We start from the raw sequence: 27,458 nt of genomic DNA, 5'->3' as shown, positions 1-27,458 counted from the left end.
TGATGCTCACTAATAATTTTATTATTATTATCATTTTATGGAGGAGCAAAGGGGACTTTGAGACTAGGTAACTTGCCCAAAGCCACAGAGCTGGTAAACAGTAGAATGGGAGTGATGCCACCTCCGAAGCCAGAGCCCCTCAAAACAGCTGGTGAGGGCAAACCTTCCTCCAAGGTCACTACCTCCAGGTTCTCACTGGCCCCCATGTTTTTAATGTACTACCTATAATTCTTTGAGTTAAATAAACAGTAATTTTTTTCTTTACATGGGGGCAGGAAAAACCTACGACTTGCTATTAAGAGCCTGCTTAACATGACAGGCTCACTATCATCTACACAGTAATTTTAATATTCACCCTGAATCAACTATGCCTTTGGCCCCATCTCCCAGTTTACAACAAATAGGGGGATTGTGGAACAAATCAAATACCACCACAAGGACACAATCAGACATACTCAGAGCACGGGATGCTCAACGAGACAATTGGCCTGGACTCTTTAAGAAGAGGATGATGTGGAAGAAAAATGTAGGAACTGTTTATTACCAGACCAAAGAAACACAACAAACAAATGCACCACACGAACTTGACTGGATCCTAGTTCAGAGAGGTGGAGGGAATAGCCATAAAAGATATTTTAGGGACAACTAGGGAAATTAAATAGAGACTGCACATTAGATGATATAACTCAGCTTTCTCAGGTGTGGTAAACGGTTACACAGGAGACCCTCATTCCTAGGAGAGATCTGGGGGTGAGCCATCATCATGCTGCCTGAAATTCTCAAGTAATTCAAAAAACTGCACATACACCCCCACACAAACACATATACAGGAAAAGAATGTGGGGGATAATCCCAGTCTCCCCTACCCCAATCCAAGCACTGCATCTCTCCATTCTTCTAAATTTTATCAACAGTTAAGAGTTCAAAGCCTTATACTTGAGACCTTAAAGTATCCCGGAGCCGCCCCCTATACCATACAGGCCCCAGAACCAAAGGAGATGGAAGACAGTGTAGCTCACTCCTCAGGGCAGACAACTCTGTTAGAGACCAGGCTGCTGCACCAGCTACAATGACTCTCTTAGCCAAAACCCTACCTTTTCTCAGCAAAGCAATATTCTGTGTGTCTACAGCAGGCCTGTTATGGCCAGGAGAGGCTCTCAAGAAAGGGGACACTCCACCTGCAATTTTTTCTTTTGCTGGAGAGCTGAGAGAAAGGCCTCCAAGAGGCACCTGGAACAAAAGGCTGGATGTGGTCCCCAAACATAGCACCTGCACACCTCAGGGAAAGCTGGAGGTTAGCATGGTGTGCAAGGGGGCAGGGTCCGCCCCAGAGGGCCCTCCTTCACCCCCAGCTATGCATAACACCCGAGGACAAGGGCTCTGGGAAGCTCAGAGCTGCTATCAAAGCTTGGTCTCTGATGGAAAAGACAATGGCAGCCTAGGTTATGCATGAACTGAGTCCTCCACAAAGCCAGGGAGGCATAGCTGCTGCTCACTGGCTAACATCTGAGTTAGGGGACTCTGAACCCTGCCCTTGCTCTTGGGATTTTAAAGGCTTTTTACTAATTCCTGGAAAGAGCCCAAGGGGTAGGTTGGATTGAAATCAATCAGAATTAGGTTTGATTTCAGCAATATGAAACCTCACCCAAGGGCACTGGACAATAAAGACCTTGTTGAAAGCAAACTGCAGGGGATAAAAGTCAAAGGAAAGAAGGAAGAAGGAAAAGCCTGGATGGGAGGAGAGGGATGGAAGAAGCAGCTGTCACAGAAACTGCCCATCCCCAACAGGTGGAAGCCCTGGGAAGCACTAAAGCCACAGAAGTCACACAACTAGGGCAGAGAAATATGACCTCCATTTCAAAACAAGTCATGATCTCTGGAGGAAAGGAAAGCATGTTCATGCCAGGGGAGATGTGTAGTGAAGGAAGGAGGGTCTGCAGCACACGCTGCATCAGACACATTTTCTGTGTCCTTAGCCAGCCCAGCCCATGGAAAACATGCCCCCAAAGGAGTATTTACAATATAGCATCTTAAAGCCGGCATTCTGAGCTTGTGTTCAGGTTTGCAAAGGCACACATCTGTTTCACCCTCACTTTTTCCATATCAATTTTGGTTGTTTTTATGGAATGAAACAACTTTCCAGGAACAGCATGCCACTCTTCACCGGAGTGCCCATGTGAAACACGGAGCAGGGATGACCTGGTCACAGCCCAGAGGATGGGAATGCTTATACTTCCTTCCTCGGTTCTAGACCGACAATCATGGTCTTAGCTTCCTCACAATACAGGCCCCACCCCTCAGAGGCATGGACCATGGCTGGCCTCTAGGTCCCATGTACCCACTACATCCAGTGCAAGGGAGTACTGGGTACTCAAAAGGTGTTAGGCAAACACACAAAGAAATGGACAGAACTCAGACACATGGCAAACCACTCAGACTTGGAAAAGTATGAAAATCTGTCCTAGAAATCATGAAAGCTGAACATGATTTTCCTTCTGCAGCTCTCTGCCTAAGGAAATGAGTGTGAACTGCAAACAAACACCAACAAACATGTACAGGCCACCTGCAATCCTATGGCTGTGATACTGGGAATAAACCCCACTCTTGGCACATCAGCCTTTCTTTCCCACTGACCCACCTTGATATTCCCTCTGCCCTAACTGCTTTATCTGTTTGATCCTGTTGTGATCAGGAAGTAAATGCACAAGTCTGTTAAGATGATAATTCACAGTCTACGACGAGGGTCTATGTTAGCAAGCAGCAGAATTAAAAGGCTTTTCACATTATTCATACTCTCTAACTTCCCAAATGTATTTTAGGAAGAGCTTATGATAATCTACAAAACCACAGTGATGGCAGTGTCATCCACAGGACACCTTAGGAAGAGCCTCCTGTCATTTTCACAAAAGGAAACTGGGAGCTGGAGAGGTCTTCTGTCCAGAGTCATAATGCTGCATAGGTCCCTCTAACTTCTCATACTCACTCACTTCACTCCCCCGTGTGCGAATGGGGAAGAAACCATCATTTGCCATGTGGCAAAAGCTAATGCTTTACTGGAAACTGTAGATTCTGACTGCCCATGGGATTACAGTTGATTATTACAATATTCAACAACTTGATTTTAACTAACACTGGCAATGTTGCTGCTCTGGCTTTGGTGGGTCCTCTGGAATAGGCCCAGGGATGCTCAACCCTGCCCCCATTCTGAGTTAAGTACTGGGTGCCAGAGGTGGGTCCCCACTCTACTGAGGTCTGAGTGCCAACTTTGGTCTGCTGGAAATACTAGAGGAGTGGGATATTTGGCCACTCCTGAGATCTCTGCTCTTCTTTTACAAAACCCACAGGAAACCCAGGGGCAAGGGTGTGAGAGGTGATTCAGCTAGAAGGGGTAGCCCTGCCTCTTTGGGCACCGTGGAAGGAAGGCAAGATGGGTAAAGAGGAGTTAAGAGTTTTAACAGAAAAGGGTGAAGGACAGGGAGATACAGAGGATGGGAGAGATGGGACACATGAATAAACAGATACAGCAAACAAACCCCAGAGGTGGTGACCAACCAGGCAGGGAAGGAAATGCCTCTCACCCACCTCATCATCTGGGTTCACCTTCACACAGCAGGCCCTCAAATATATGCTGGATAAAACTAAAAAGAATGTATCAACAACAGCTTGAGGCTTTGTGGAGCTGGAAACCACGGCACTGAGTGCCTTCTCACTGTTTCCCTACTAGATGGGAGCTAGAGGCAAGGATCCCAGGCAAGAAAAAGGTGCTGTAGCACAAAGAAGGGAGTAGAGCAAAAGTTAACTGACTCCTCTTTCCCCATCTTCCCCTCCTTCCACTGTGCTCCTTCAGGGGGAGGGGAGGGGGTAAACTGCACTGACCCAGGCTGCTCTGTTTAGGTCTCTTGTGCCCCAACGATGGGCAAGAGGGTCCTGAACGGGTGCCCTCCCATAACTGAAAGCACACACCAAAAGTTACCCCAGACTCTCCCTACTATGTCACCATTAGGCAACTGTGCCCAGCAAAGCCAGGCTCAACTGTCAGTCAGGATTAGCCTCCCTGATATGAGACCAAGGCAGAGGTGCACCTGGTACCTGCTGTACCACAGTAAACACGTCTTTCATTCCCTCTTCAAGTCAACCAACAATTCTCAACTACAGGCACTGCCCAAATTTACAGATGGTTTGTGCTACAAGTTCCCTGATAAGCTAGCTGTTTAGAAAAAGAATATTTGCTCAGAGAACCAGTGTCCTGTGTACACTTGAGTCTGTCAATAAAAGCTTTCTAATCCTTTCTGGCTTTGAAATACAGAACCTTGAATGCTGTATCAAAAGAATGAAAGATGCTGCCAGCCAAATTTAACTACCTGGGCTCTAAGAAAATGAATCAAGTCCTCTCTGGAATGCCTGAACGCATCTCCTTCCCCTAACAGGTCAATAACACCCTGACTTTCCCTCAGGGTCCCCTAAGAAGACCCTCCCTTCTGAGGTAAGGGATCTGCTCAGCATGGTGGCTGCAGGCAGTCCTGCAGGGGCTGGGGTTTTGAGAACCCCAAGAGCTAGCCGGCCCTCACAGCCTTCCTTCCATCAGCAGAACTGCTAGGGAGCTGCCGTATCCCTCCTAAGGACATTGCTTATGCCGCCAACCAGGATGCCCTAACACTGTTCTTCCCATATTATCCTGCCCCGCCCCCGCTCAAGTAAAGGTCACCCTGAGGATTCTGACTCACTGGAATACAGTCCATGATTCCCAAGCTGCCTTCTTTTCCCTCTGCCTTTGCTCCCATTTTCCTAGCAGGGAAGGCAGACTGTCTGTAATGGAGTGAGAGACAGAACTCGCACGCTTACTCTGCTGTCCTTCCCCTGAGGACAGTCCTGTCCCCACAGGCTCCACCCCTTGAGCAGCACCCTAAGGTAAAGGAAAAGGCTGCATGTGAAGAGGGTGGAAGAAGGGGACAGGAGGGGACAAAGCAAGCCTGCAGGAGGATGTAAGACAGGACAGTTCTTTTCCTACCTATGCCAGCTCCATACCCATTTAAGCTGGGGACTGGGGATGCAAAGTGCAGTTCTGGCATAAAGGAAGGAAACACAAATCTGCAAGAAAAGACACAAACAAAAAAGGACAAAGTGGAATAAGAGCCACATTAGAAGAACATACACAAGGTGCATATGTGGGAATTCAGAGAGAAAGGAGGCTTTGGGAAGTCAGGGATGCTTCACAGAGAGGAGAGGGGCAAGCCAGGACTGGAAGGCTGCAGCGAAGCACAAGAACAGGATGGCAAGACAGCAGGGTGGGCTCGGGGAGGAACTCACCCCTGGGTGAGTGCAGGGAAAGGGACTGCAGGGTGCAGGGACAGGGCTGGAAGGGTGGTGGGACAGAAAACAAGGGAGAAGTCTACAGAGTGGGCACATCTGTTTTTTTAAACAGGGAGTAGGGCTGTAGCCTGGTAACACCCAGGAAGATGCAAACACTGAAAGACGGCACTAGAGTGGCACACAGAGCAGGGCAGAGGCCAGTAGCCTTGGAGACAGGGAAACCAACTAGGAACCTAGTAGAAGAGTCTAGGCCTGAACTTCAGGAATGGGGTCAGGGAGGGGGTACTGGAGAAAAAACTCGCCCTGCCAGCTGGTGGGATGGAAGGAGCTGAGAGTGAGTCTGTTTCCAGCCTGCACAACTAGGTGGGAAGTGGTGCCACCCACCTAGAGAAGAAACAGTAGCGTTGGGGGAAGACAGGGCAAATGCCACTAGGACACACCTCCCTATACTCCAGTCAGTCCTTCTAAGCAGCCCTAGGTGAATGGCAGTGCTTAATGCTTCATGGGTGCTTCAGCATCCCCAATTTAGTGCTCCAATCTCACCTGCATCCAAAAGTTGTCTGCAGCAAAGTTGTGATTCCCACGCAGAAGAAAATGGTCCCAATGAGCTGGCTGGTGGCCCACTGGTCAAATCCCACACACATGGCATCGGCCAGAAGAAAGGGCACCGCGATGGTGCCGCTGAAGCACGTCAGGTAATGCTATGGGTGACAGGGAGACAGAGGGGAAAAGAATAAACCCTTCTTTGTATTTTTTCTGATTTTACCCTAACTTTGCCCACCCCCCTGTTGTTTTTAAAAAGTTACACACATGAAGAATTTGTTTTTTTAGTTACACACTCTCATCATATGCCAAATCATCTCTGTTTTTTGCATTTCTCCTTTCCATTACATTTTCTTGTCTTATCACTAACTTGTATTATTAATTATTACTTGCATGAATCCAGCAGCACAAAGGAAGTACTCAATACAAACACTGGTAGTGTTTTATTTATATAATTCTTACTGGGAACATTTGCTTTTTTAAAATGCTTTTCAGCATCAATTGCTAAAACCATAGGTCTTTCTCCTCTAATCTGTTAACATGAACCATGTGGCACTGAACCATTCTAGTTAGTCATGCTAGATTTTTCTTCTGGGATTTGATATGCCAATATTTTATGTAGAATTTCACATCTATGTTCTTGAGATAATTCGTCTATTTTTTTTTTTTTTAATTCTTTTAGGTCTGGGGATTAAAGTTACAAGCTTCATTGCACAAAGAGTTTTCCATCTTTTTCTAAGGTCTGGCATTGTTTAACAGCAATCAGGGAAGGGCTAGGGTCACACAGTAGCTGTGGGAATCCTCCAGAAAGAGCCCATCCCACTCTTCCTTTAGGGCCCCTCCCCCATTCCTTGTGGCCCTGGCAGGACATTCCAGCCCTCACTGCTCACCTCCCTTCCTCCCAGAGGCCTGCCTGTTCAGTTCCTACTTCTGTTCTGCAAACTTCCTACGTTTCTTCCTAATAGTTCCCCATCTCTGGTCATGTTTGCCAAAATGTGCTGCTTGCAGCCCATAAAGCCCAACTGTGTAACACTAATAGGTGTTTGGTAAGGAGAAGAGAACATTCTCATCCAGGGCTTCCCAGAGCTGCTCACAAGTTTAAGAGTGCTGTGCACTATCAAGAAGGGCATGATGCATACAGGTTTCCCAATCCTATCTGAACAGGGAGGACTACTTCTAGAAACATCTATAATATAAACATTTCAAAAAACGAGTTTCTTAAATCTGATTCCAGATACTCAGCCCTAGGGAAATTATTTGCCAAGACCAGTCAGCTCCTTTGGTTATGTCTTCTTTATTAGATGCCTTTCTGTCCAGGTTACCAAGTGCTTTGATACCTAAGGTTGGAGGGGCCTGGAAACTGGACCAAAGCATCAGCTCTCATCAGGTACAGTTCACCTCCAAGTGAATAAACCTCTCTGGGTAATGGGACTGATTTTCTCAGCATGAACTGATCATTCAAACTTAAAGAACAGAAAGTGAAACCTCAAAACCAAGGCAAACACAGGCCAGGGGTATCTGTCTGGACAAAGAGCCTTCCATGTCATCCCCTTTCTCCTAAAGCCCCACTTCAATCGTACGTGGGAAAAGGGAGTGGTGGTTGGGGAGGGGAGAGTGGGTACCAAAGATTCAGGAGTCCTGCATCAGCTTGTGTCACCTCTCGCCCTATCCCCCCACCCCTCCCCTGGCAGCTTCCCTGCTCTGCTCCCACTGGAAATTGCAGCAGACAAAGCAGACACCACCAAGGCGAAGTTTGCCTTCCTTTAAAAATAAGATTGAAGCCTCCACATTTATGCCCTGACCAACACAGCACTTCTCAGTGTCACCCATATTTCATGGCAGAACTGACGGTGACTGTGGTTGGTTAACTAGGAATGAGAGATGAACACTAACCCTTCTTTTCTCTATTCTTCTACCTTTATCTTCCCTCTATTCTCCCCTTTCCACACATCTATGATCTTTTTTCCTTACTTCCATGTCATTTCTCTTGCTTATTCCCTGAACATTTTCCTTCTTTCATTCCATGATTAACCTACTCCTCCTGTTTTCCTCCTTTCACTATTATGAAGTTCATGTTAACAATTCCCATTCATCATTCTTAAAAGAGTAATTTATATTAAAGTTGTCAATAAATAAAAAATAAAAATTGAATTTTAAATAATCCAGACAGACAATTCAAGCATCTGCTGGTGGTTATATTCCAAAGGAATCATCTTACCTGCAACCCCAGAAATATACACAGGTACCAGGGAGGAACATCTTCTATGGTGTAAATCATGTCCGATCTCTGGGGGTCAAGACTGCCTGTGCTATCCAAGGTCTCAGCAAGAGAGCTCTGTGAACGAGAGGGAGAAAACAAGTTGTTTAATGGAAGCAAGGACTAAAGTTAACTCAGCACAGGCTACTGTTACTGAAAAACAACTTTATAAAGTGTCTGTTGCTCTCCTGTAAAATTAAGCCTTGGTCACCTCTGACACAGTGTCAAGCACACTCACTTGGTGGGACAGTCTGCCCTCAGGATTTGGGGCTTCAGCATTCCTTCCATCAACTCACACCCAAGAGCACCCAACTTGCTCAGAGCTTCTCCCCAAGACTGAGCACCCACTGCATGGAGAGGGTTGCTCCCAAGGTAATTACCTTGGACCACAAAGTAGTACCTTGGCATGAGCTGCCTTGGGTGGTAACCCTAATGAAGCAATGTTACAAAATGCTAACCACTTTCCAACAGAGAGCACTAATCTGTCCCTCCTACCCCATTCCATCCCTACAAGGAAAAAGACTTCTGTACCTAAACACCCTTCTTTTAAAACACTGCTGCTCAGATATAATGGTGAGTGAAGAGAGCAAAGGTATACAGATATGATGATTCAAATTTTGTTTAAAAAAACAGACTAAAAATGTATTTATAATTTAGGGGACTTTTTTTTTCTTTTCCCCTCACCATTACTAAAGATTTTTTAAAAATGTTAAGCCTTGCATCCTTTATAAGCCAGAATCTTTACAAAGACCAGACACTTGAGGTTATAGTCTAGACATTTCCAGTCAGCTTCAGCTTCAGCATCACTTCTGAACTCATCCAGTATCTGAGCCAAACTGAAGACTCGGGGGTTCCCCCATATACCCTTAATACTGCTATAGTTTCTAAAACCCTACAAACAATTTCTTGAAATCCAAGATGTGCAGTTTTTTTTTTAGTTTTTTAATAATATAAAGTGCCTAAGAGGAAATCAAATTAAAAGATGTGTCACAAAAAAGATAAAGATGATAACATTCTGATCCTTGGCCACACCTAGCCCAATTTGTACCCCCTTTCCAATGGATTTGATCCACAGAAAGATGCTCACTCCTTATGTTTATCACTCCATTTTTCATGCACAGGGATTTGGGGGCCAAATGCTCTTGAACGAAAGAAGTGACACAATTCAGCCTTACCTTCTAAAGCCTAAAGGTAAATATCTGACGTAAATTGACATTTTATCTAATCCAAATGTGAATTGAATACGACCTTTCAGAAAGAACTTTTTCTTCCATTCAAACAATGGATGCTGGCAGATCTGCATTATAAAATGGGTTTAAACCTATTATATGTGTCGTTTAAACTTTGTTTGTAGCGGTGGTAGAGAAAGTACACATGGTGAGGAACTTGATATGTGGTGATGCACAGTAAAGGATTAACTCAGCAGGTCTGGGTTGTCCAAACCCTGCACATTTCAAAGAGAAGTTTGGCCCTTGCCTGCCACCTGGAAGATAACCTCTGTGCTCTTGGAATATCCTGCCTCTTAAGAGTGTATCTGTTTACCTGAATGAAGCCTTGAGCTGCTCTTCATAGATTATGCTAACAATGCAACTGATGATGGGGCCTTCGGCCACATGGTATCAGTTTGACTCCAGAGGGTCTGGCAACACTCCTTCAGTGTTGTCACACTTTGTTTCGGGGGAAATTAAGCACTGCTTACATGACTCCACTAAGAAGAGGACAACCGAAAGCTTGTTCTGTGTATCCTAGACCTTGCCCTACATGTTTTTTTCCATTGATCTTAATCTGACCCTTTCTCTCAAATAGGCTGTAACCAGGAGTGTAATAGCTTTTCTGAATTCTGAGTCCTCCTAGCAAATCACTGAACCTGATTTGGGACTCCCAAATCAGTCTTGGAAATCCCTGAACTAAGTTGACCATTTGCTGACATGATGCAACTATGGATACTGGACTCACTATAAAAAGGACAATTCAACACTACCATATTACCTACAGATGGGGAATGTTACTCCTCACAAAGTAACAAAAAGAAATGTCTGAAAACAGAGTATAGTAACACTATAATTACTAGATTAGTACAATCTGTTACAATAATATTATATGCATTATTATTCTAATGATGCCAAAATGACTAGTTTTAACTATAAAACAGATGAACAGAAATGAAAAGACTGCATCTGTCCTCTTTCAGGCCTGGAAGGCTAAGATTAAGAGGTGTACACAAACATATACATATACTGTACACACACAATTTTTCTTAGTAATGAGGGTGGTTCTACAACTCAGAAATGGAACTAATGTAAAATGTCCACAAATGGTATTAAGAAAAAGTAGGGAATTGTGTGGTCAACGGGATCAGTGAACCCTGTCAGAAAAATGCTGCACCACCCTTCCCAGAGACAGAAGGAGTGTGTTTGGTCACTGTGGACCCTGGTACCACATTCTGTTATCACTGCATGAACAATATGAACTCTCTTAAAACTGCAAAACAAAAAGCTCCAACAGTGAGGTTTCTTTAAAAGGTGACTACATTAATAATTTGATGATGTCATCTTGAATAGCCTTTTCCATATTATTCTATGGTCTAAGATAATCTAAAGAAAAAGGAAATTACCTGTTCTTCAAAGATTAGTGAACTCAGAATTCAGTTCTCTTGTTGGAGACTTCTTAAAAGATCGTTAATAACCTTTCCAATCTCTCCTATGGTTATTCATCTACTCTAGCACTTTTAAGTCACTTGTTGCCTTTTTCTCTAGGAAATAATTTCCTCTACAGCAGGAGTCAGCAAACTCTTTCTATAAAGGGCTACACAGTAAATATTTTAGGCCTTGTGGGCCATATGGTTCTGTCACAAATACTCAACTCTGCTATTATAGTGCAAAAGAACATTAGACAATACGTAAACAAATGAGTTATAGCTGTGTTCCAATAAAACTTTATTTACAGAAACAAGTGTTGGGTCAGATTTGGTTTGCAGGATGTAGCTTGCCAACCCTGCTATAGGGTTTCAAACTGATTATCATAAAGTTGTAGTTAATATTCTCTTATACACGTTTCTTATATTTCCTTTCACATTGTTAATAAGCATTAGTGCTTTCTCATCTTTTACCTTAATCAGGTCCGCCAAAGATCAATGTCACTGGTCTTTTCAATAACCAGTTATTGAGTTCTAGTAAAACATGGTTGATTGACCACATCTGTCATTTCCTCTAACTCCTAAAAACACTGAGAAAGAATAAATATGACACAAATCTACAAGGACAAAGAAAAAAGTAGAAAGAGAAATGAGAATAACATATTTTGGAATATGCAAAGCATTTGTATGAGCTGTGACCCATTTAGGAGAGGGAAGGAACCTAAAACATTGGTGTCTGGAGAGGGAAGGTATAAAGAAGCAAGTTGGTTGACCAACAGAAGCCCAGAAAGGTTCTATGCTTGGAGGCACAAGACAGAGTAGGGATGGAAAGAAGATGGGATTTAACTGCGAACTGATCAGACACCCTGTTGCCTACTACTGTCTTCATCCTACAAGACACAAAAATGTATTGTTTGAAGAATACAAATCAGAAACACCTCAGACTGAAGAATGCTATGTGGGGTTAAATGCAAGCATGAACAGCGGGATCCTCATCTGCTTCCAAATGCGAGAAGCCAGGTTATATACCCACAGGAGGAGACTAGAGGATTTCTTTCTAGAGGAATTGATCAGCCTCAGAGACAAGACACTGCCATCTCTAGACCCTACAGTGACAAGACAGCTTTCCCTATTCAGTGGAAAGGCCCACCAGTAGACAAACTTCATCCACACACAATGACCATACAGTCATATTTTTCATTGCCTCACATTCCTCCAAAACTAAGAGCCAAATAAACAGAGGAAATAGGGTCCACGTAGTAGCAAGAAAACATATTGGGGGTGGGGGGGGAAGAAACCTGTGCCTTCACAAAAATAAAAATATTTTGAACCTGGGAGGAGAGCATTGCCGTTTTAAAAGCTTTAATTAGCAAATAAAAACAAACAAACAAGAAACAGGAAAAGAGATCTTAGAAACTAAAAACAAAATAGGAAAAAAAATTCAATAAAAGGGTTGAAAGTCAAATATATGTGCTCAAAATAACAAAAAGACAAATATGGGGACTTCCCCGGTGGTCCAGTGGTAAAGAATCTGCCTTCCAATGCAGGGAACATGGGTTCAATCCCTGGTCGGGGAACTAAGATCCCACACGCAGCGGGGCAACCAGGCCTGCGTACCACAGCTACAGAGCCCATACACTCTGGAGCCTGCACGCCACAACTACAGAGCCCATGCACTCTGGAGCCTGTGCACCACAACTAGAGAGAGAAAACCCACACACCACAACTGAAGAGAAGCCCGTGCACTGCAATGAAGAGCCTGTGTGCCACAATGAAAGATCCTACATGCTGCAACTAAGACCTGATGCGGCCAAAAATAAAATAAATAAATATTTAGGGGAGGGGGAGGAAAAAAAGTCATGCCAGCATGACAGAAGCAACCAGCCTGTGATGCCCCATCCCAAATCTTTGAACATAATAAAAACGTTGTCTAAAAAAAAAAAAAGACAAGAAATAATAACAATTTTTATGGAAGAAAACAGGATATAGGAATCAAAGAAATAAGAAAATTTCCAAGAACTAAAGGATATGCCTACAAATTAGAAAGATGCACTAAGTACTCAATAAATTAATGAAAAAGGATTCAGATATTTTGAAAACTCAATAAAACAAGCAACTGTATTAAAAAAATTAAGAACAAAGGGAAATAAAACGTGAGTTGAAAGACTCTGGACAAAAGGGGCAAAAATAGAAAGATGCAAGTGGTAGGAGCACAAGAGGGAAGAGATAACATGAAAAAAATGTAAGAGAAAAAAAGATTAGAGAGAAGTGATAAAGAAGGCAGACAAAGGAGATCCAAAATATGCATAATTGGAGCCCCCAAATAAGGAAACCAAAAGAAGAGACTGGAACAAAAAATAAAGATATAATTCAAGAAAACACTCCTGAAGTAGCCTTGAAGCTAAATATTGAAAGTGCCAGGAAAAACTGACCCAGGTCAGCATCAAAACTTATGATATGATTATTAACATATGATAGTCATTAAAGTTACTGATTATCAAAGATAAATAAAGAATCCATAGGACAGGCAAAAAGATCAAGATACTGACTTAAAAAAAAAACAGCCTGAGTTCTTCATAGCCACATTCAACACCAGAAAATGGGAAAACAGCAAACTATTATGATTCAATTATTTTCTTAATTTTGTGTTATAGAATTTTTCAAACATATCCAAAGGTAGAAGGAATATGAAATGCCTGCCCTATATCTATCCCCAGCTCCAGCTTCAAAATTTATTAGCCCTATGTTCTTGTTTAATCTATTCCCCATACCATTCCAACTTTACTGGGGTAAGGGGATGGATTATTTTAAACTGAATCCTCAAAATACATAAATTGGCCCATAAACACATATGTATGTCTCTTCAGCAGATAAAGACTTTTAAAAAGAAGCAAAATACCATTACATACTAATAAAATTAACAATTTCTTCATATCACCTAATATCCAATGCTTTTAAAATTTTTTTCATATTGTATCAAAACTTTGTTACAGCTGATTTATTTGAGTCAGGATCCAAACAATGTCCTAAGGATTTTACATCCAGCTGAACTCTCCTTCAAGGCTAAATGCTATAGATAAATTCTCATCCAAAACTATTCCCATGATCCAGCTCTTCTCTTGGAAACTACTACTATAGTGTGACTTCTCTAACTTCAGTGAACATATCAAATCACATAGGAATTGTATGAAAATACAAATTCTGATTGAGCAGGTCTTGGTTGGGGCAGAGATTCTACGTTTCTAACATGTAGGTAATGATGTCAATGATGCTGGTGCATGGACTACACTTTGAATATCAAGGGCCTAGAGGATGAACTTCGGTCGACCCAGAAATTATTAGGGAAACCAGCAGAAGGCTTGTCTCAAATTAACTATAGAAATAAAACTAAAAATAGGGATTAGATGTATAAAATGGACAACTAATAAGAACCTGCTGTACAAAAAATAAATTAAAAATAAATAAAATTCAAAAATTCAAAAATACCAAAAAAAAAAAAAAAACTAAAAATAGGGATTAGATTGCCAGAATATATAAATGCACCAAAAAAGATAGTCATTACAATCAACAAAATGTGAGTGTGAAAAGGAAAAAGGCAAGCAGTAGAGTAAATTAATTGTCATCTAATATAGCTGGAAGTCAAAGGATGATACTTGAAGCTAACAAATCAATTATAATGATGGGCAAAAGTAATATTTCTGACCAAAATGAGATAGTAGAGGAGAGAAAGAGCAAAAGGAAGGAAGGAAAAACATTAATTTTGTTACTGTTCATGGTAGGAAACTAGAAGACAATGAAATAAAGGGTTAAGTATATTGTTCTATAGTTACGATTATATAGGTGTCCACTAGAATAAAGTACAGAAGTTTTTAAATATCACAACTACACACACAAATAAAACAAATAAAATAGATACTTGTCATTATCACTAACTGTAAATAGGCTAAACTCAACTATTGAAAGAACAAGACTTTAAGACCTTCTCAAAGCAAAACTCAATTCTATGCTGTATATAAGAGATACACCTAAGAATGAGCAAAGCTAAAGAAAAATGCAAATAAAGTCTTAATTATCTTCAAACAAGGTAGTATTCTAGCTAAAGAGCAATAACCAAGACAAATATGAGTATGTTTTAAACGATAAAAGGTACAATTCACCATAAACATGTTATAAATGTCTATGTACAAATAAGAGAGAGTCGATAATTATAAAGTAAAATATCTCAGAAATATGAGAAATCTAAAAAATACCAATAATAGGAAATTAATCTCTCAATTTATGGCAGACCAAATGGCAGGCAAAAGAAAAGATGCAATAACTAATAAAATATAACCTAAATATTTAACTGTTTTCAATTATCTAGAACACAAAATTCACAAAAAATATTTGCAAAAATTCAACCATAAGGAACACGTCAATACATTCCAAAAAATAATACAAGTAACATCTTCTGATCACAATACAATAAAACTGGAAATTAAAAAAAGAGACAATCAAAAACCCTCCTCCAGGGACTTCCCTGGTGGTCCAGTGGTTAAGAATCAGCCTTGCAACGCAGGGGATGCCAGTTTGACCCTGGTGCAGGAACTAAGATCCCACATGCCACAGTGCAACTAAACCCACACGCCGCAACTACTGAGCCCATGCACTCTGGAGCCTGCACGTCACAACTAGACAGAAGCCTGCGCACCACCATGAGGAGCCTGCATGCCACAACAAAAGATCCCACGTGCCGCATCTAAGACCCGACTCAGCCAAAAGAAAAAGAAAAACCCTCCTCTATCTGGAAATTTTTAAATGCCCCCTTAAAGGGCAAAGGGGAAGAAATATGATCCAAATAGAAAACTAGAAAATAGAAAATTTATTAGAATTAACTATGAAAATCCACTGGATATAGCTAAAGCAGTGCTTAGTGGAAAATTCATAGTCTTTGCACTTAAAACAAAAAGATAAACTAAGCATATGCCTCAAAAAATAATAGAAAATAACAGGAAAACCAATAAAGGAATAAAAACCAGATACATTAGAAAACAGAAAAGCATTTGCACTAAGTAAATCTAAAATTTAGTTCTTTTAAATTAAAAAAAACCAAGCTAGCTAATCCAGGGAAATAAAAATGGAGAAATGTGGAAGGAGAAAGGACAAGCATAAAAAAATCAGAAAAAAAGTGGAAATAATCACAGAATAAAGGAATTAAAAAACATAAAAATCCATTTTGCTCAGTTCTATGTATATAACTTGAAAATTAGAATGAGTCAAATTTTTAGAAAAAAATACTTTACCAAAACTGACTCCAGAATAAAATAAGTCCCAAACTGACTGATTCCTAAAGAAGAAATAGAAATTCTCAAAGGTATGTCAAAAAAAATACTAGACTCAGATGATTTTATAGGGAATGCTAACAAACTTTTAAATACACACACACTCAACATATTACATGTAATATTTATGTTTCATACACAGACACGAATTCCCATGTTTTTTAAGGAAAAGAACACTCCCCAAAATCTTTTTTAAGGAAAAAAACCCCCCCCAAAATTTTTTTTTTTTTTTTTTTTTTTTGCCAAGCTGCATGGCATGTGGGATCTTAGTACCCCGACCAGGGATTGAACCCGCATCCCCTGCAGTGGAACTACAAAGTGTTAATCACTGTCCTGCCAGGGAAGTCCCTCCCCAAAATCTTTTGTGAAGCAAACATAATACCGATATCTAAACCTCCCAAAGATGATACTACCACCCCCCAAAAAAACCTTCAGATCAACCCCACTCATGAATATTAATGCTCAAATCCTAAAGAAATATTTATTAACAAAATCCAGCAACACATTAAAAAATAATAATATATTGTGATCATACACATCAAGAATGCATTGATGGTTCAACACTGACAGCCTCAGTTGTTGCTGATCTATCTCTCAATAGATCATACTGAGAGATATTAGGAGGAAAATCAAATGATCATCTCTGTAACACACAGAAAGCATCTGCTCAAAATTCAAAAGTTATACTTGATTTTGAAAGATTCAATAGATTAAGAATAAGGATATTTCCTTCACATAGTGAAATGTATCTATTTAGGCCAAAACCACTATCATAATAGAGAAACTATAACCACCAAAGTCAAGGATGTCCACTATCACCCCCATTACTTTTACTGAAGGTACTAGCCAATGCTAGATACCTCTAGTAAAGAAAGTTCGTTTTCTTATTCTAGATAAGAAAGTGAAATTACAAGAATAAAAATTAGATAAGGCAAAGTAAACATCACTATTTGCAAATGACATGAATGTATACTTCGAAAATCTGAGTAATGTAGTGAAAACAAGATATTCAGTAAAGTAATGGAATATAAAACCAATACATAGTCATCAACAATTACAAGGTTTGTAGATATAATGGACAAACAAGTTTGATTACCAATAGACATTAGAAAGATAAACTACCTATCAATAAACTTGTGAAATATGAAAGACATAAAAGAAGAAAACTTCAAAACCCCTCCTAAAAGATACAAAAGAAGAACAGAACAAACAGAAACACTTATCACAGTCTTAAACATGAAGACTAAGCATCATATAGATGCCAATTTTCTCTAAGCGAATTACTAAATCTATGCAATCCCAATAAAAATATCAATAGGTATTTTTGGGGTTGTCGGGGGATGATGAGGGTGATTAGACAAGCTGATTCTACAGCTCATAAATATGATTAGAAAAATTCTAAAAAAGAGCAACATGGAGAAACTAGTCCTAAAAGATATAAAACACCATTAGCTTACAATAAAAATATGGTACTGGTGCCTGAAGAGACAGAACATCTAAACAGAATATAAAGCCCTGAAATAGGCCTAATTACATTGGGGATTTGGTATATGACAAAGGTATTTCATATCAGTTGAGGAAAAGATGAGATTATTCAATAAATGGGGTCAGGGTACTGGGTAGCCATCTGGGAAACAAAGCTGAAGCCATATCTTAAGGGTAATTCCACATAGATCAGGGTATTTATTAAACATAAATAACCATGAAAGTACTAGCAGAAAACAAGAAGAGAATTCCCTTATAAATTTAGAATAAAAAAAGGCCCTTCTAACCATGGCTCAAAATCCAGAATCCATAAAAGACTGACTAATTTAACTACATAATTTATCAGTTCTACATGGCAAAAATCATAAGCCAAATGGTGACATCTGTAACTCCTATCAAAAATGGCAATGCTCTCCTAGAAATTAGTAAAAAGACCAAGAACCAACACTTAAAACTGCATAAAAGATATGAAAGAAAGTACACAGAAAAGGATATACAAGTGGCTCTTAAGCATGTGAAAAAGAGATGCAACCTCACTAATGAAAAATACAAGATAAAATTATAGTATGACAACCAAATTGAGAGACATACTACAAAGTAAATTGGCCCATACTATTCAGAAATGTCAAGGTAATGAAAGACAAACAACACTACGGAACTGTTCCAGATCAAAGGAGACTAAAGATACACATTTACGGGACTTCTCTGGTGGTGCAGTGGTTAAGAATCCGCCTGCCAATGCAGGGGACACGGGTTCGAATGCTGGTCCAGGAAGATCCCACATGCCACGGAGCAGCTAAGCCTGTGCACCACAACAACTGAGTCTGCGTGCCACAACTACTGAGCCCACATGCCACAACTACTGAAGCCCGTGCACCTAGAGCCCGTGCTCTGCAATGAGAAACCACTGTGATGAGAAGCCCGCGCACCACAACAAAGAGTAGCCCCTGTTCGCCGCAACTAGAGAAAGACTGCATGCAGCAACGAAGACCCGACGCAGCCAAAAATAAATTAATTAATTAATTAATTAAAAAAAGATACACATTAACAATTAGATGCATTAAGTGATATTGATTTGGATCCTGGAACTAAGCTTTATCTATTTAACTGTAAGGGACATTACTGGAATTGAGGAAATTCAAATGAAAATTATTAAGTTTTATTTTAAAATTGAAATTAATGAAATCAACCAATTATCAATAATAATTGTATCAATGTGAATATCCTAATGTTTTTGTTTTTAGGAAATACACACTGAAGTTATTTAGGAATAAAGGAGCATTAAGTCTGTAACTTACTTTCAAACAGTTCAGAAATAATAGGTGTATATAGAGAGAATGATTTTTAAAACCATGAGATTATCTATTCAAGATATTAAAATTAATTTTAAAAATAAAAAAATTCCATATACATTTACTAACCTGGTGAGGTATACATTATGTAGGTGGGGTGGGGACTAGCAGTGGCTCACCGTCCATGGTACAACACTCTTGGATATGTGTGTGGGCATGAGTGGAAAAGAATGTGAAATATACACACCAGACTGCCAGCTGCCAGTTATGTGGGGTAGACCAAGAATGGAGGCAGCACATTTTAAACTGTTTAATACAATTTTGAACTGTTTATGTTAAACAAGTATGCTCAAGAGAATTTTGTTTTTCAAGACCAGCTAGTACCGGGATAAAAGGTAACTTAAAGAGAATCCACAGGAATCATAAGTCAAAAAAGGTAAAAACTAAAAAACACTTAAAAAAAAATACCCTCATTATGAAGTTCAAGTCCTTCAACATCCCTAATCTAAGAGTCCCAATGATACTGAGGTCCATCCTATGGACTCATGATTGATGGTTTGAGGCATTATCCTTCTCATCCTTTCAGGAAAAAAAATCCCTTTAAGCAAATTCCAAGATGAGTATCTTATAGCTAATACCATATTAGCCAGCATTTATCATAAGAACTTCAAGAGTTTTAATGGACATCAGAAAAGTCAAGTTTTTAATAAAATAAGTGAATACATTACAATGAATTAAGAAACCCTGTGAATATGGGGGACGCAAAGGACAGGCTCTCTTGCTTTCAGCTCTCTTGTCTCCTCTTGAATGGTCCATTCTTATTTCATAGTCAGGTGTTCAGATAGCCTTTCAATGCCATCTGAAAAGCAAGATCCCAGAGGGCAGCATCCTCTGGTATGAAGTTTTCTTTACACAAATTTAAGACAGCAAAGGACCTAAACATTTCATTTTCTTCACCTTTAAAACAAGGATAGTGATAGCACCTTTCTAACAGGGTTGCTGTGAGGACTAAATGTGACAGCTTGCTTAAAGCATTCAGCCAAGGGTCTAGATCCTTAGCACTATTCAACACATGACAACTCTCACTATCTTTGTCATTTCATAATACAAGGGAAAAAAAGACCAGTAAAACAGGAAGATATTCTATTTCACTAGTATTCAAGGAAATACACACCTATCAAAGTTTAGATGATGAAAAAAATGTTCACACAAACAATAAATGTCTAGCAGAAATGTGCTAACTTTAGTGTACTAGACATTTTTCCTGCCAACAAATCAGTAAAAGGTACAGCTACAGATGTTTAAAAACCTGAAGAATTAATGCTCCCTACTACTTATTTCAAAAGAAAGCCTTCACAGTATAAACTACATATATACAAAGGAATATTACTCAGCCATAAAAAGGAGTGAAATTGGGTCATTTGTAGAGACATGGATGGACCTAGAGACTGTCATACAGAGTGAAGTAAGTCAGAAAGAGAAAAACAAATATTGTATATTAAAAAACAGCCATCAACTCCTGGATAATGAACATCCAAACTCATGACAGGCTACAGCCTGGAAATTCTGGTGACTCTCTGATTAAGGCCCAGATAACTGAGGATTGGATGCAGCCCAACAAGTCTGTAAAAACAGAAGCACTTTGCTATAAGATGTGTCTCTTGGATGTTGAGACCCAAGCCAGACAGGCAGTGGGCCCCTCCCAGATCCTGCCCTGTGGAATGAGTCTCTGCTGCAGACCACAGCCACAACCATGGCTGCTCCAATCTGTGCTCTGAGGAGCAACTGGGAAACCAACACTGCAGGAATTTCAACATCTCAGCATGAATCTAGCTTCCAAAAAACTTAGCATAGCTTGACCAAATAACAGCCATATTGGTCAAGACAGCCAAAAATGAAATTTCCATCTCCCATACTGGAAAAGAAAGAAAAAGAAAAAAGGGAGAAAGAGAAAAAGAAAGAAATCACAGACACAAAAATTTGATTTAAGAATTTCAATATAATTTCTTTTGTTCTTTATCATTTTCATGATTACACTGTAAACTTACTGCACTAATACCCAAGCTGGGTATTATAATTGTATATATCAACTTCCTAGTGGTCTGTTACTAGAATACACAGTATATACTGTTTACAGTGCAGTACAGTGGTTCTAGAATATAATGCATCATTATATAAGTTGATGATAGTAAAAATAAAATCTGTTTTAAAAGTCTGTCAGGTGAAACTCAAATGAAATTGAGAAGTCTTAGGGCTGCAGTGCAGTCTGGAAATGCCATGTTATCATACTTTTCATATGTGTTAGGCACAGTGGCAGATACAAAGAGAAAAAGAAATCAAGGCATGTGGACCCTCTCCAGGCAGCTCTCTCCTGGCCTCTATGAACATGGTCACACATTCTATGGTCACACAGACTGACCTGTCAAGCAGAGGGGATGAGGTGGAAAAAAAGATTCTCCCACTTCAGCATGATTTTCAAAGATCTTTGTCCAAGGCACTTTCACAGTCTACATAACCTATCTACTGGTGCCTCCTATTTACTGTACACACGGTATATACCAGGCACAATGCTAATAACTTTATATATATTATTTCATTTAATACTCACAATTTTAAGACAGATGCTAATATTTTTATACCCATTTTAGAGATGAGGCAAGTAATGCCCAGAAAGCTTTAGACCCCCTCAGGGTCTGAGTCATATTAGCACCCAGACCTAACACTTCCCTCTGGCATCCTGGCTGAGGTTTTAAAAATATCTAGATAAAGACCTCTACATGGTTCTCACTTTAATGTTGCCATTAAAACAATTAAAAATTAGTAACTTCTATTCCTCATCACTCCTTCTATTTCCATTGTAAAGAGAACCCCCACACACACACTCAGGAGGGTAGAGACAAAACTCCAGATGGATATCCGCCTCCTTGTAGGGAATCTGGGACAGCAGTGGTGGGTGAGTGGCTGGGGCTGATGCAAGGAGTACCTTTTCTGCGATGCCATTTTCTGTCGTGTATATTGCCATGAGCTCGGTGTCTTCATTGTCCTGTTCACCGCTGGACGTGGCACCTCCATTGATCACCACCTGAAGGGAAACACTTCATTTAGAGGCTTTTTTCACCCTATACACTCTGTTGTATGAAAAAATTTTCCCCCAAAGAAAAAAACTGCATTTTCACTTATCAGATTAGCCAAGTTTTAAGTTTTCTTAAATGAAACTCCTGACAAGTGCGCTGCACCAGTGATCACACGTGTTTTTGATGGAGAAACGTACCATGTGTCCTACAGAGTGAGGCTGCATGAATGGGGGTCAGCTGAAGGAAACCAGAAATGCAACACCCAAAGGAACTACACGGAGTAGGACCCCCAACAGCCTCCAAGGACAAGGGAGGCTTGGCTGAGAGGACAAAGCTGCAGTTTCTGAGCGGGTGAGAGGCATTCTGATCTGCCTTGGTTAAGATCCCTTCCCAGGTAACGCCTGATAACAACTTACTTCTATGTCCCTACAGGGAAGAAATGTGCCAGTTAGAGCAATTTACGCACTGCTGTTACCCTAACTTACTTATATTTCTCACTGCAGTTAAATAAACTAGCCCACTGGTGCGTGCCTTTCCTTGTGGCATTGGAGGGATGTGGATGGGCAGGGGCTGTCTATGCCAACAAAATTGAGTTTCTGGGCCCTAAAGGTATGGACTAGAAATTATCCTAAGAATCAAAAGAAAACACCTGGGCACCCAGCAGGTCACGACCCCTCTTCATGCCTACCCTTGGTGAGATAAAGCACAGTCTCCTTAGGTCCTGGTTGACTGTAAGAACCTTAAAATATTTTTAGTCTTTAGCCTAATGATTCCATTTTTAAGAATCTATCTTGAAAAAAATAATACTGAATATAATTATATGTATGAATAACAACACATTTTTTAAATACAGAGGTAAAAAAGAGAAACCACACAAAAAGTTTAAATTCTGGTGTTATAAAATACACTAAGGAGAAGTAAAAGATGAGTGATGGTGTAAGAGAAAACACGGTGCAACATGTAACAATGATTTGTATTAGTAATTCAAAAAGAACACCTGCAAATCCGTAATACAAATAACCCAAAGGATTATGATCCACAAGGAAAAAAAAAATTAAAATAGCCAATGAGACACAAAAAAAGCTGTTCAACCTTATGTAAAATTATAGAAGTGACAAAATATAATTTCATTTTTTAACATAAATTAGGGGAAAATTTAAAATCTTTTTAAAATCATTACAAAGATTAATGAATCTGGTGTTGACCAGGGTGTAGGGAGATCATGTTCTTGGTGGAATGACCTTTGTGGTGGGGAACTTAGCACTGGGTTCGAAACAGGCATTTTCTTGGAGCCAGCAATTACACTCACGGAAACTTATCCTCCAGAAATATCTATGCAATATCTATGTTCAAGGTTGATGACTGCAGCATTATTTACAATGCTGAACACTTAGAAAACCTTAAATGTTTATCAAAAAGACAGACGTTGTTAAATTATCATATATCCGTTTCAAGAATAATATTCAATCTTTTTTTTTTTAAGTGTTTAATTTTTTGGCCCTGCCACATGGATTGCAGGTTCCCCGACCAGGGATCAAATCTGGACCCACGGCAGTGAAAGTGCCGACTCCTAACCACCGGACCACCAGAGAATTCCTAATATTCAGCCATTTAAAAGAATAAAACTGGGCTTCCCTGTTGGCACAGTGGTTAAGAATCCTCCTGCCAATGCAGGGGACACAGGTTCAACCCCTCACATGTTGTGGAGCAACTAAGCCCGTGAGCCACAACTACGGAAGCCCGTGTGCCTAGAGCCCGTGCTCTGCAACGAGAGAAGTCACTGCAATGAGAAGCCCAGGCACCACAATGAAGAGTAGCCCCCACTCTCCTCAACTAGAGAAAGCCTTGCGCGCAGCAATGAAGACCCAACACAGCCAAAAATAAATAATTTTTTTAAAACATGGGCACTTTATGTAGATTGACCCATTTAATAAAAAAAGTTTTTTTAAAAGAATAAAACTGGACTTCCCTGGTGGCGCAGTGGTTGGGAGTCCGCCTGCCGATGCAGGGGACATGGGTTCGTGCCCCGGTCCGGGAAGATCCCACATGCCACAGAGCTGCTGGGCCCGTGAGCCATGGCCGCTGAGCCTGCGCGTCCAGAGCCTGTGCTCCCCAAAGGGAGAGGCCACAACAGTGAGAGGCCCGCGTACCGCAAAAAAAATAAAAAAATAAAAGAATAAAACTGATGTACTGACAAGGAAACAAGTCCAAGAAATACTGTTGTTTTTTTTAAAAAAGCCACAAAACAGTAAGCCTAGAATTATCCCAATTACGCTAAATAAAATAAAATTTTAATATCCTCTCTACCTGTCCAAATGTTTGGTTAAGGATCCAGAAAAGTCACAAACTACTATGAAGGTTGCCCTAGGTGCAAGGAGTAATGATGGGCAGCTTTCATTTTTCATTCCCAACCCTTCTTTAGCATTTGGATCTTTTATAATCAGTATATTCGTGTGTTATTTGATACTGCTTTTTTAAATGGCTAATAAAAAGATGTACACCAGGGACTTCCATGGTGGTCCAATGGGTAAGACTCCGTGCTCCCAATGCAGTGGGCCTGTGTTTGATCCCTGGTCAGGGAACTAGATTCTGCATGCATGTCACAACTAAGATCCCGAGTGCTGCAACTAAGACTTGGCACAGATAAGATAGATAGATACTAAAAAAAAAAAAAAAAAAAAAAAAAAAAAGATGTACACCAGTATACCAAAACAGTAACAGTGATTGCCTTTAATCAGTGGGGCCATTTTCACTCTCCTTTTCCTTTTATATATTTTGATAATTTTCTCTAATGAGGACAATTTATTTTTATAACAGGGAAGAAATTAAAAAGACTAAAGATTCAAGCAGCATGGCTTGGACTAACTAAGGCAGTCCAGAGAGATTTCAATCCACCTATTTTTGCACTTGAGGAAATCAGGCCAGAGAACATTTTCTTATTCAAGGTCATATAGATTATATAACCCAAGTCTAAGGCTAGTTTTAAAGTATTCCAAAAATCTCAATTAACTAGTACATAATTCTTACAGGATAAAATATTTTTATTTCAAATAAAGAGTTGTTTTTAAAACTCTAAGTCATGCTATAGCTTTTTACACAGCTGACTGAGTTTGTGGCATTTGTTTGCCTATAAAACTAGCTGCCAGCAGGATACATGCTCCTAGCCAAGTTCAAGTCCACAACATAAAACTCTAACTCACTATTACAACCATGCTCCAAGTCATATCACAGCAGCACTGAACCCACTTAGAAGCCAAGAGGTACACACACTCAGGATGAACCGTCTTCAAACAACATTTAGTTACTTAGTCATCCGAAAAACCCAGGCCTGATTTAAAGTCCTATCCCAGCTAAAACTAACCATCTACATTCATCAATGGTTGCCACAGAGAGCAAAATTCCTTCATGGGTATGGGGTTTTCTTTGGGGGTGATGAAAATGTTTTGGAACTAGGCAGAGGTGATGGTTGCACAATACTGTGATTGTGTTAAATGTCACTGAATTGTTCCCTTTTAAATTATTAATTTTGTTGTGTGAATTTCACCTCAATATATTTTTTTAATCTGTATATGTGTCACCAAAGAGTAGATTCTGGCAGGAGTTAGCAACTCTCACTCCTCCCCTGACTTACTGTAATCTCACACACACGCAATTAAATAAATAGGTACTATAAAATGAGATGGTCCCCAGATTAGGAAAAGGCTCACATATTCATTCAACAAACCCTGTTTGAGAATCTACTCTGCCCAGGCAATGAGGATGCAGTCCTGACACCCCCCAGGAATGGGTGTCAGGTTACAGAATTGTGACTGAACAAAGGATGCAGCAGGGAGTCACGACGTGGTGCCCAGGACAGGTGTGCCACGATCCTGTGTGCCACATCTGGCTTTGGATGACATGCTGACTGCAGCGGGAGAGTGGAAGGATGGGGTGAAGTAAAGGGGATGATGACGGGAACAGAGGCAGGCAGACTCTTTATGAGGCTACTGCCAGACAAGAAGGGACAGTGGCCTGAGCCAAGGTTTTAACAGTGCTCTGGGAAAGGTAGTCTGGTTCAAGAGAGAGCTAGGACATGGCCTTAATACTGCCTGGAGACTGCTCAGACAGGAGCCGTAGCACCACAGCACCGCAGCTCTGCAGGCAAGTGCAGGGGAAGACACCACCACAGTACGATGGGCAACATCCCAGGCCTGGACTGGATTTTGGGGGCAGAGGGGTAAAGCATCTGGGCTGCTGTCCAGTTCACTCACCCAGGTGGCCGGTGGATGGAGGTGCTGGTCCCAAAGAGATTTGTGTAGGGAGAGACAGAGTGACAAACTGGTACAACAAAAGTTTGTAAGTCAATTCAAAATATGTTTGATCCACAGAAATCATCCCGTAAAGAAGCTTACTTTCCCAGGCCAGTGTGGGAAGTTTATTCAACTGTAAATATTATTGACCTATGATTTCTAACATATTTCCACAGGTAAAGCGATCCCTGGGGACCTCAGAGCCCACCTTCCATCCTGGAAGTCTCATGCTCCAGAGCTGAGCCACTGCCTCTCTCCAAGCCATCCTCACCCCTAAGAGAGGAAAATGTGCCCCTTCTTCCCAGGCCCCTGCTCCGTCAGCGCTCCAACTGAGAATGGGAACAAACCTAGAAGGTAGGAGATTCTGGAGCAAATGGGAGATGAAACAGGTTTTCACTCAAGGGAAAGGGGAATTCAGCACCAGAGGGAGGCCAAGGCTATCGAAGAAAGGGACCACTGACCTGCTGTGTCTCCTGTGTCTATGTGCAGGCGGTGACTAAACATCACTGAAAGTAAAACACTAGTTGTTTCACTAATATTTTCCCTTTGGCATATTAAATTAGCCACTCTAATGGTCCATTTTCTTAAAAACATGAAATTTAATTTTAAAAATCAAATCAGTTCTTCAGGAAAGGCATAGAGTTTTGTTTTGTTTTTTTTAAGAGAAAAAGATTAAAATGTTGCTGATACTATGAAAGCTCCATATTTTTGAACCTCTAAATATTATTTCAACTGGGAAATAAAACATGTCTTGGAAAGCTTTTTAAACTTAATAAAAATGGATTTTCTTTTGTGTTATTAATAGCATCACAGATAACAGAGGGAAATCTCGGCATCTTTCATCTCAGGGAACTGATCATGTTTTTCTTTAAAATATATATATATCAGCAGATTATTTTAACATTTTTCGGGAACCATGTCCTTTCTTCCCCCAGAACTATTTGAAATCAAACTTGTGACTTTAAATTTTTTTGCCTAAACTAATATTATACAATCACTCAATCAGTTTAGGAAAGCAGGTTCTCTCTGCCTAAATTTTTCCAGTTGGTTTTGTCTCCAACAAAAAAAGGCTATGCTGCCTTTGGTGGGGTATGTGTCTACTGCTCAGTAAATATGTCTTTCTTGCTTATGTGTTTTATTTCCACTAAGACAATAATGTTAAAGTATTTGTTTCTGAACAGTAATCCTGAGATGGTCAAATTGTATAGGAAGCAGGAATGACAGGAGTGATAGACCAGGAGGCCCAACCTGA

The 27,458-nt window shown here is 40.3% G+C and overlaps 1 protein-coding gene across 1 annotated transcript in view; it reads right to left on the bottom strand.

Moving 5' to 3' along the window:
* SLC23A2 (solute carrier family 23 member 2) overlaps positions 1-27,458 on the bottom strand; it is a 91,843-nt gene that overhangs the window by 32,636 nt on the left and 31,749 nt on the right. The window contains exons 2-4 of the mRNA XM_007463973.1: positions 21,827-21,925; positions 8,072-8,188; positions 5,854-6,011 (exon numbers count right to left, since the gene is read on the bottom strand). Of these exons, the coding sequence (XP_007464035.1) occupies positions 5,854-6,011; positions 8,072-8,188; positions 21,827-21,925 (374 nt within the window). The remainder of the gene's footprint in view (positions 1-5,853; positions 6,012-8,071; positions 8,189-21,826; positions 21,926-27,458) is intronic.

This window comes from Lipotes vexillifer, unplaced genomic scaffold, assembly GCF_000442215.2.
Source record: "Lipotes vexillifer unplaced genomic scaffold, Lipotes_vexillifer_v1.1 scaffold101, whole genome shotgun sequence".
In the NCBI taxonomy this organism is placed as follows: domain Eukaryota; kingdom Metazoa; phylum Chordata; class Mammalia; order Artiodactyla; family Lipotidae; genus Lipotes; species Lipotes vexillifer.
This window is presented reverse-complemented; position numbering and strand designations above follow the sequence as displayed.